Source organism: Myotis davidii, unplaced genomic scaffold (genome assembly GCF_000327345.1).
Source record: "Myotis davidii unplaced genomic scaffold, ASM32734v1 scaffold79, whole genome shotgun sequence".
Lineage (NCBI taxonomy): Eukaryota > Metazoa > Chordata > Mammalia > Chiroptera > Vespertilionidae > Myotis > Myotis davidii.
The window spans coordinates 1,159,727-1,171,147 of NW_006294339.1; the positions used below are offsets into that span (position 1 = coordinate 1,159,727).

The 11,421-nt window shown below is 39.5% G+C and overlaps 1 protein-coding gene across 3 annotated transcripts in view; it reads left to right on the forward strand.

The window, feature by feature from the left end:
• Positions 1-11,421, forward strand: part of ZFYVE9 (zinc finger, FYVE domain containing 9) — an 84,698-nt gene that overhangs the window by 61,828 nt on the left and 11,449 nt on the right. For all 3 annotated transcript variants that reach the window (XM_006768315.1, XM_006768317.1, XM_006768316.2), the window contains 4 exons: positions 1,606-1,710; positions 7,990-8,140; positions 10,468-10,548; positions 11,245-11,407. In XM_006768315.1, coding sequence (XP_006768378.1) covers positions 1,606-1,710; positions 7,990-8,140; positions 10,468-10,548; positions 11,245-11,407 — 500 coding nt within the window. The remainder of the gene's footprint in view (positions 1-1,605; positions 1,711-7,989; positions 8,141-10,467; positions 10,549-11,244; positions 11,408-11,421) is intronic.

An 11,421-nucleotide genomic window follows, 5' to 3' on the forward strand; every position in this document is an offset into this window, starting at 1 on the left:
TAGATGAAATGCTGAAAGAGATACTTTAAGAAGAGGAAGGAGAAGAAAAGGTAAAGATACTAATTATGAACAACAAATATGCATCTTTCAACAAGTGAATCTAAAAATCAAGTGAAAAAATCATCTGATGAACAGAATAAACTGGTGTATATAATAGAATCAGGGGCATAGAAAGGGAGTGGACTGACTATTCTCGGCGGGGGAAAGGGGTTTGGGGGGTGCGGGAAGAGACTGGACAAAAATCATACACCTATGGATAAGGACGGGGGCGGGCGGTAAGGGCAGAGATTGAGGTGGGAACTGGGTGGAGGGGAGCTATGGGGGGGAAAAAGAGGAACAACTGTAATAATCTGAACAATAAAGATTTAATTTAAAAAATAAATAAAGCATAGAGCATTCTGTCTTGTTTTTATTTTAAGCTAAGCATTCTGGAGTGTATCTAGAATATATCTAGAATCTGAAAACTTCTCACAACCCTTTGAATTGGTAACATCTGGGTTAAAATTATCACTGTCTCTTCCCTTGATTATTTTTATTATGTTTATCTGATCTCCTTCCCACGTCCCTGGCTAACCCTGAAACATTCCAGAATCCCCTATAACAACAGACACCTGTGCTCAGCATTAATTTTTCCCCCTCCCCCGCCCCCAGATGGTGATGGTCATCCTGGCCTCAGTGTTGCGATAGCATAGGATACTGGTCTTGGTTTTTTTCATATTTAAAACCAAATTTTTAATTACTCATTTCGTTAAATGTAAAGCCAACACACATCTTTGTGTGAATACTGTCCAAGCACAAACGTGGCCAATAAAAAGAAAATGTAGAGGTCCTTATGGTGGCCTGTAAGAAATCTAGCTGTTTGCTGTCACTTTGACCTCGACTCCTAACCCTCTTGCTCATTTTGCTTCAGCCAGACTACATGTTGTGTGTGTGTGTGTGTGTTTTTACCCTGCAAATATTCATTCAGGGCCTAGGTTGTTCCAGGTATTTGGAATGTAATTAGAACAAAACAAGAGAGAGTTCTTACCCTCTTGCAGCTTACCTTAGCAGGAGGAGACAGTTAATCTATCTATCTATATAAAAACCCAGCAACCGAACAGCGGAATGATCAGAATGACCCATCAACCAGTCGCTATGACGTGCACGGACCACCAGGGGGCAGACACTCAACACAGGAGCTGCCCCCTGGTGGTCAGTGTGCTCCCACAGTGGGAGCGCCACTTGGCTGACTGGGATGAGCGGTGCTCCCACAGCGGGCTGATCCCCGCAGGCCATGCCCCCACCAGTGCACACATCTGTGCACTGGACCTCTTAAAAAATAAATATGGAAAGTGTTAAGTGGTGTTAAAGCAGGGTAAGTATTCAGATATTTGTTTAATATTGTATATAAGAGGTATATGAAACTTAAATTTACTTATAAGAGTTTACAGTTTAATGAAGAGCTGGAGTACACATACCAGTACACAATGGGGCTCTCATTATTATTATTTAGATGAATTGAAGCTTTTCATTTGACATTGTTTCCATTTTTGCTAATTTTATTACTATAAATGGAATCCTGTCATTGATTACTTCTTTATTCCACTTCAATCTGCTTTTGCCCAGGACTTCAGAAATTACCAATATACATTGCCAATAGTTCAAGGTTTGGTGGTTGATATGGAAGTTCGGAAAACCAGCATCAAAATTCCCAGTAACAGATACAATGAGGTAAGATTTATCATGAAGCCCTGACCAGTTTGGCTCAGTGGATAGAGCATTGGCCTGCAGACTAAAGGGTCCCAGGTTCAATTCCAGTCAAGGGCATGTACCTTGGTTGTGGGCACATCCCCAGTAGGGGGTGTGTAGGAGGCAGCTGATCGATGTTTCTCTCTCATCAATGTTTCTAACTCTCTATCCCTCTCCCTTCCTCTCTGTAAAAAAATCAATAAAATATATATATATTTTAAAAAAGATTTATCATGAAGATGTATTTTTCATAGTTCAATGAAGTTGAAAAATAGAGGATTATTTATAAAGTTTATTTTTAATTAATTGACAGTGAAATTAGTTCATAATATTGTATGAGCTAGATCCGTGGTCGGCAAACTGCGGCTTGTGAGCCACATGCGGCTCTTTGGCCTGTTGAGTGTGGCTCTTCCTAAGCCTTAGGAGTACCCTAATTAAATTAATAACAATGTACCTACCTATATAGTTTAAGTTTAAAAAATTTGGCTCTCAAAAGAAATTTCAATCGTTGTACTGTTGCTATTTGGCTCTGTTGACTAATGAGTTTGCCGACCACTGACCAATAATGGGGAAATTTATAATTAGCAAGATAATAAATTTGTGATTTATTTAGTCATTGGTTGTGCTTTTGACCTTTGGATATTGTGATAATCAGTGATAGATTTGCATTCTGATCAACATATAAAGTAAACTTTATAATATTCATGGTGGAATCTCTTCATTTTTCCTTTACTGTCAGAACATGTTATTTTTGACTGTCCTTAATGTTTAAGCATAGGTCACTTTAAGTCCTAAAATGACATTTAAGTAAGGTTCCAGAAGCAAATGATTGCATCTTAAATTAAGCTGTATTTTGTAACTAAAATGAAATTGTGCATACTATATACATATTAAAAGTTGCATAAACCTTTACCTATTTGTCATGTGAAATCTTTCTTGAATTTAAAATTTTCTTAAAATAATTTCTGAAATGTCTAGTAGTAAACATTGTGGTTTAAAATAAGTGTTATTTTAAAACTTAGCTTGATATTATAATGGTTAAAATGTGTTATTTCTTTAAACTTGTGTTATTAGGCAGGTTAGTAACTCCCTGATTACTTCTTCCACTACTTCTTGGTATGAAATAATTTCCTCCTTCTCTCTCTTTTTTTTCTTTCTTCCTTCTTTATTCAAACTTCTATTTACTTACTCATTTGTACATTCAGTAAACATTGTGTACTTGTTATGCACATAGAATCACACAAATGTTTTACTGGACTTAGAAGCTCAGGGCTCCGCATTGCTATGTGTGAGAGTGACCTATGTTAAGAAAGCCTTTACCCATGGTTTTCTCTATGATGGCTTTTTTCAGGAGAATGGAAAATAGTAGCTAGTGTATGCTTAATTTTTTTTCTGGGATACGATTAGCAGTTTTTAGCTTTTAGCTCTACCTGGACTAAAATATCAAGCATTAATATACTAGACTAGGTAGAGGCAAATCTTCAAAGTGAACTATAAAGAGAGTATGCTTTGAAAACTTGTTTTATTTCTCATATTTGAAATTTTATTATTTGATTCACAAACATTGATTAAGCATATTCCTTGTTACGAAATACAAAGATGAGTAAGAACATTTTGCTTGCCTTGTGGGAGCTTACTGTCCAGAAGTAAAATAATCAGAGGTCATCCCCAAACCGCTAACATAGTATATTACTATCCTTGGTGTTTGCAAGATGGTGCTTTGTGTTGGGAATTGGGTCTGCTTAATATATCTGCGAAAGCCATGAGGCTCCCCATAGTTATTTCAGTATTGACTGATGACATTCATGACCACAGCTGTCATTCATATTATTTGTCTTTATCTGAATTCTGTCTTCTGGGTTTATGATTGTACAGTTTCAGAAATCTTTGTTCAAAAATAGTAACTGCATTTCTTGTTATTTATTACATTTCATTTTCAATGAAGTTCACCAATTTATTATCACTTATTTTTCTTACCTGATTTAGCAGACTGACTTCTAATTTAGTTTTTGTTTCAATGCAACATAATTGTATCTCTCACAGTCTTGGAGAATTGAACTGTGTTGTGTCTAATAAGTCTTCACTTCATATTTGAAAAAGCATATTTCATTATATACATTATTTCTTTAATCAACCACAACATTCTACTTTTCCTCTCATTCATTTTTTTCATTTATACCCATAGTCTTTCTTATTACTTCCTAAACTATGTTCCTTTTTTTGCTTTATAGCCCTTGCACAAGCTATTTTATTGATGTATACTTCCCCTCCTCTTCACCTGCCTAACGCTCACTCACTTTTTAAAATTTTTATTTTTGTTAACCCTCACCCGAGGATAAATATCCATTGATTTTTAGAGAGTGTGAAAGGGAGGGGGAGAGACTGAGAGAGAAACATTGATGTGAAAGGGTCACATTGATTGGTTGCCTCCTGCATGCGCCCCAACTGGGGCCTGGGATTGAGCCTGCAATCAAAGTATGTGCCCTTGACCAGAATCCAACCCAGGACCCTTCAGTCCACAGGCCAGTGCTCTATCCACTGAGCCAAATCTGCCAGGGCTAATTTTTCAGGTGTCAGTTTCAGTAACATTTTCTTAGATAGGCTTTTGTTTAACTGCCAACTGGGATAATCCTTGTTATAAGCATCCCTAGAATTCCACACATCCTGCGTGCAATACTCACTACAGATGGCCCTAAAATCTGATGAGTATTCTATTTTCTGGATTTCAAGGAATACATTTCTTTTCTCTTAGGAATACATTTCTTATTCTCTTTTCAAAAGAATAATAGGAGTTGGTGAAAAATGCAAAATACTGCATAGAAGTGGTATTTCATTGACTATTGGTTAGCTGTCCCTAGTGCTATAAGTGGAAGACAATATTTAACCACAGGTATAAATTTGTGCTGAGCCAGCTCAGCCAGGTTCGGTGAGCCTGAGGGGGCCGTGAAGGATTGAGAAAAGACAGACGAGAGAAAAGCTGGGTCTGGGTGGGATGCTGTCCTCTCAGATGGAGAGCTAGCAACAGCGACACAGACTACAAGCCGAGTCTTTATTTTATAGCCAGATTCCATGAGGCAAAATAAGGGCATGTTCAAGATGTTTACAACATTCTCATGGGTTTCGAATCTACTCAGTTACATGCACCTGAACTCTATCAAGCCCACGTTACTCAGACACGTGGGTCCACGTGTTCGGACTATAGGTTCAAGCTTACAACTATAGCCTTCGGTTTTAATTGTGCTGGGACTTGTACATGGCTTTGCCACAAGAGGATCTTGCCCTCTCATTATTCCCAGGCTTGAACCTATCTAAATGCTATGGCCACTCTCCACATAAATTAAAATAAAAGGATCCCCAAGAAGGAGCCCTAGATGTCATACCTCCACTGACTGCAACAGGAAGCCACGGCTGAACACTGCATGTTCAGAATAAGATTGTCCCATCCACCATGAACAGTGGCTCCAGAACACTGCTGCTAGCCAAATCCCTCCCAACCTTGCTGCCACTTTTGGTCTTGAAACCACCAGCTCTGATCTCAGATGGTCAAGAATCCATAAGAAGTCCTGGGCTCCTGAGGCATCCTTCATCTCTCATAATTGTAATATCTGTCTGTGTTCATCTCCCTGAACCTCTCACTCATTTCAGAATACCCAAAGCTTAGTCCTTTTAAGTTCATTTGTCTCTGACCATTTCCTTGGTGATCTGTCCAGTCCTCTGGCCTTAAATACTGTCTCTCTGCTGATGTCTTCTAAGTGTCGTTCTCCAGCCTGAATCTCTCTCCTGTTTTGTAGACTTGAGTGCTTACTGCCCACTTGACAGCTCTATTTGAGTAGGCATCTCAAGCTTAGCAAGTTCAACTCTGACCTCTTACTCTTCCCTCAAAACCTGCTCTTGATGTAGCAGTCCCTAAGTCCATGGTCGGCAAACCGCGGCTTGCGAGCCACATGCGGCTCTTTGGCCCCTTGAGTGTGTCTCTTCCACAAAATACCACGTGTGGGCGCGCACATACAGCGCGATTGAAACTTTGTGGCCCATGCGCAGAAGTCGGTATTTTGTGGAAGAGCCGGTATTTTGTGGAAGAGCCACACTCAAGGGGCCAAAGAGCCGCATGTGGCTTGCGAGCCACAGTTTGCCGACCACTGCCTTAAGTTAATGACAGTGCTGTCCTTTCATTTACCAGGCCCAAAACTTTGGAGTCATCTGTCTTAATATTAAGATGTCAAAAATACTTAAAGTGATCTACAGGTTAAATGCAAGCCCTATCAAAATTCCAATGGCTTTTTAAATTAAAATGTATTTTAGCCCTAGCTGGTTTGGCTTAGTGGTCAGAGCATCCGACTTAGGCCTGAAGGGTCCGGGTTCAATTCCAGTCAAGGGCACATGCCTGTGTTGTGGGCTTGATCCCCAGTAGGGGGCATGCAGGAGGCATCCAGTCAATGATTCTCTCTCATCATTGATGTTTCTACTCTCCCTCTCCCTTCTTCTCTGAAATCAATGTATTTTTTAAAAAAGAATTGAAAAGGGGTACTCATAACAAGTACATTTACACATGTGTTCACAGTAGCACTATTCATGGTAGTAAAAAAGTGGACATAGCCCAAAGGTCCATGGGTGGAAGGATAAATAAATTGTGTTATATATACATCTAACCTTTGAACAACACAGGTTTTAACTGGGGGGGGGGGGGCGGTCCGTTTATATGTGCATTTTTAAATAAATATAGTCATTCCTCTGTATCCCCAAGCTTCGTATCTGAGGATTCAACTAACCGCAGATCCAAAACAGTATTTTTGATCTGTAATTGGTATCCGTGACTGTGGAGGTCCAACTGTCAGCATTGTTCTACTTGAGAATCCACAGATTTTGTTATTCACAGGGGTCCTGGAATCAATCCCTCATGGATACCAAGGGACTATACTTAATTTTGGGGGGAGTCAAAAGTTATAGGTGTACTTTTGACTGCACAAGGGACCAGTAACCCCTCTGTTGTTCAAAGGTGAACTGTATATATAATGAAATATTATTCAGCCATAAAAATAAATGTTCCGTGGTGTAACGATACATGTTACACCACGGAAGAGCTTCAAAAACTTTATTCTAAGTGAAAAAAGCCAGACGTAATGGTCACATACTGTAATGTTCCATGATATGAACCATCCAGGATAAATGCGTGGAGACAGAGTGCAGATCGGTGTTTGGAGGGGGAGTGAGGAGACACTGGTTCACGAGCAAGGGGTTGTACTTCTGGTGATGGGAATGATTTGGAACTGGGTAAGGTGGTGGTTGCCCAGCATTGTGAATGTATTAAATACCACTGAACTCACTTTAAAATGGTTAACTTTATGTCATGTAAATTTCACCTCAGTAATGTTCTTTTTAGTATATTGATACAGGAATATAAAAGGTATGCAAACACTCATCTGATATTTTTAACACTGTGGCAATGCAGTTTATAACATAAGAGGGATAGGGGAGTAAAACAAAATACAAATTTTGGACTAGTTTTTCAAAAGATCAAAGCCATTTTAAAGGATTGGATCAGAAAGTTGGACAAATGGGATGGCATGGAAGAAAAAATGGGAAATAAAAACATTATTATTAGCTTCTTTCAACCAGAAGCCAGAGTTCAGCATCAAGATAATATAAGCTCAGTTTTGTTTATTAGACACAAAATGGTGGCCTGTGAATTTTTAGGTTAGCTTCAGAATTATTTAAAATATTTTGATAAGAACAAAGCAAAATTTTGGTAAATGACTCATTGAAGATGTCAAGCATAAATTAGTAAAACTAAGAAACAATGGAGTTTACATCTTTTAGAGGAAAGGCCTCACTCCTTAGTATGGATGTGGAAAAAGAAGGCAGATACACTTTAATATGGGACATTCTTTTGACTTAGAATTTCAGTATTTATATCTTCAGAGAACCCACTGAATGATAGAAACTGCTGAAGTTCGCTAAACTAATTTTAGTTGCTTGTGTTCAGTGCAGCAATAAAAGACAAAAGAATGCAAAATGTGTCATATGCCTAAGTTGTAATACGAATCACCTATAAACTATACAGGGAATTTTTGTATGTTGAGTTTTGGGCTAACAGTGACTGCTCTTTCACTCTGTTTTCATTACTTGGTGGCCCCTTTATCACTGTAATAAATAATAATACTCTGTTTTGTCTTTGAGAAGGTGAAGGAGTTGTGCCATATCAGACCAAAAAAAAGCCCATCCTTGGCAGAGAAGAAAGCTCACCCTCTTTTTTGGTGGCAGGTGATGAAAGCCATGAACAAGTCTAATGAGCATGTCCTGGCAGGAGGTGCCTGCTTCAACGAGAAGGCAGACTCTCATCTCGTGTGTGTGCAGAATGATGACGGAAACTATCAGACCCAGGCCATCAGTATTCACAACCAGCCCAGGAAGGGTGAGTAATTGGCCTGATGGAGATGATGAGAATGGAAGATTGTACTGGACTTGGAGATTGGGTATCTCAGCCCCATCACATGTACTTTCTAGAAGGGTGACCACAAACAGCCTGATTAAGTTAACATTTCCAAGCTTATTTTCCAGGTTACATCGGCTCCCCAGTAGCCACACGCAGAGTTGGAAATGGCATCTCTGTTATTGAGGGAACATTCAAAAGTACTGCCTCAGGATACTGACAGGGCCAGCATTGATATCTGAGGGAGGAGACCAGGCCCCATGGTGAAAGTATACTTGGGTTTGGGGCTTGTTGAGTGACCATACTCAAAGAATGTTAATTAGTAGGTCGGCAGGAAGGAAGGTTTCTACGTTCAGTGGCACTTGGATTGTGGTCTCATCACTTAGGAGTTTGTTAGAAATGAAGAGTCCACTCCCCAGATCTGCTAAATCAGAATTTGCATTTTAACACAATCCCTATGCAATTCAAATACACATTAGAATTTAAGAATCACTGCTCAGTGTGACATTTTCTCAAGTGTCTTAACAGGTTCTATGATTTTAAAACTTATTCATATAAATAGATGAACGTTTTGCTTAATACATTAAACTGAGAAATCCCGAGATAAATCAGTTTAAACAGATTTTTTACTACAGTTCTTTTTCAGAGACTTTAATGAGCAGTGTGTACTGTGATTTTCCAAAAGGAGGGTAGTGTGGAGCCCTTCCTAAATTTATTTGACCATAAGTCTCTTTCCCCTCAGAATATCTCCTAAAACTAGCTTTCTTTAGTATGCTTTATGAAACACTTCTCTAGAAGACATACTGTAAGTCACTTTCTTTAATATATATTTAAAATCAGTTATTTAGTTAGCAAAGGTATAAAAGGTATGTAGCATATATATATTCAAATCCATATCCAAAATAAGGTAGGTGAAAAGTCCACAGAGCTCCCTACTAGTCAAATCTTAGAATATTTAATAAGTTCTGGATATCTTTAAAGCAGTTGATGATGTCCATTGGTAAAACTGGATGATCTTCAGAGGATGATTCAAGGCATGTGAGAAATCTGGAAACTAGGTCAAAGGAAGACATCCTGACTGAAGTATAAATGTTTTACCTGAAAAAGTACAAATAGCTATCTCTATTTTTAAGATTTTCTATTATGTGGAAATAAGATTCAACTTTTTCTGAATAGCTACAAAAGGCCAAAACCAGCACCATTGGGTGAAAGTAACAAGGATCTAGATTTAGGCTCAATTTGAGAGCACTCTCTGTAACTGAGAGTTACCCAGGAGTAGGATGGCCTGCCGTGCGCTGTTGTGGGCTCCTTGTCAGTAGGAGCCTCATCAAAGCCTGGCTGACCTACCTACTAGAAATACTGGGGGCCAGTGGGTAGGGAGCTGGAACAGCTCAGTCCAATTTAAGATGTGGAGATATAGAGTGTAGAGAAGTTTTCATGAACCTAAATGTATTAAATATCTATTCTTTTATGAAGAGTCAGTGGTATCAGGTGTTTGTCTTTCAAATAGGTGCTTGTGTTTTTAATAGCTCCACTTCGTAAATAAAATAGTTGGCAACCATATGTCAATATTTAAAATATATTTGACCTAAAAAACACACACCTGGAAATCAGTGACTTTAGATCAGGGGTCAGAAGACTTTTTCTGTATATTTTAGGCTTTGCAGGCCTGTAGTCTTTTTTGTCACAGAACTACTCAGCTCTGTGACATCATATTTCAAAAACTGCCATAGACAATGTGTATATGAATGGACATGGCTGTGTTCCAATATAATTTTATTTAGAAAAACAGGCTTCAGTCCAAGCCCAGGACTTGACCACTAAGATTTCTCTGCCTGAAAATTCTTTGATTCTTGATTGTAGGAAGAAAAAAAAGATGGGAGCGTGTATCTTTTTTTATTTTTTTAATATATTTTTATTGATTTCAGAGAGGAAGGGAGAGATAGAAACATCAGTGATGAGAGAGAATCACTGGTTGGCTGCCTCCTGCACACCCCACACTAGGGATCGAGCCTGTAACCCAGGCTTGTGCCCTGATGGGGAATCAAACCAGGACCTCCTGGTTCATAGGTCGATGCTCAACCACTGAGCCACGCTGACTGGGTGGGAGCGCACATCTTAAAACCTCATTCCCTGCCTATCACAAGCATCAGGATTATTGGTTACTTGTATATTATGGTGTACAGAGTTGTTGTTTCTTGTCTTCTGGATGATGATGGTTGGATCCCCAATGACTAAATATTTTATTATTGTTCTCAGTCTCAATCTCAGGGTCTATCTTCATCAAACTATTTCTTTTGTTGTTTTAGTGACTGGTGCCAGTTTCTTTGTGTTCAGTGGCGCTCTGAAATCCTCCTCAGGCTATCTTGCCAAGTCCAGTATTGTGGAAGGTAAAGAATGAGTTACTGCACGAATGAGTTACTTACTGCACATACAGTAATTCAGTCCTATTTGTACAACTGAAAAGCAAAGGATACTAAAGGAAGCTTTGACATTTTTGCCATAGAGTTCTGGATTCATTATTTATTCCGTAGCATCTCACTCTTCAGCTACTTAAAACTGTCACATAGTGGTTAGTTCTCCAAAGAAGGAAATAAGTGATAGAGATACCGTGGGACGGTGCTCTTAGAACTACCCTGCACAGAAGCGGGTAGGAGTTGGGGGGTGGGAGGGAATAAACGTGTGTGGAATGGCACTAATTATTTAAGAGATGGCCTTTCAGAGCTTTGGGGTAAGGTACCCAAGGGGACATAGTCAAAGTTTTAATATATCATTGGGCGCGAATCTGTAAACATGTGGATGTTACCCACACGAATGTCGCAATCATTTGGGATAAGGAGAAACTCTTCCTGTGTCTAAAGGGAAATCAACAGGCAAGTGTTTTAAACAACATATCTTGGCACTCGCTCTTCATAGCACTTTCAGTGAGGAAGAGCTCAGCTCAAAGCACAACGCCTGCTTGTGTCTGTCTGCTGTAGAGAGCAGAGTTTCACATTTAACGTAGAGGGGTTTGCTAGGTTCCAGATCCGCTTTTCACGGCCTCTCTCCCTGGCTTTTCATCGGTATTATCTGGTGCTGATCCTCAGATGGTGTCATGGTCCAGATCACTGCAGAGAACATGGATGCCTTGAGGCAGGCGCTGCGAGAAATGAAGGACTTCACCATCACCTGTGGCAAGGCGGACGCCGAGGACCCCCAGGAGCACATCCACATCCAGTGGGTGGATGACGACAAGAACGTCAACAAGGGGTAAAGGCAGCACC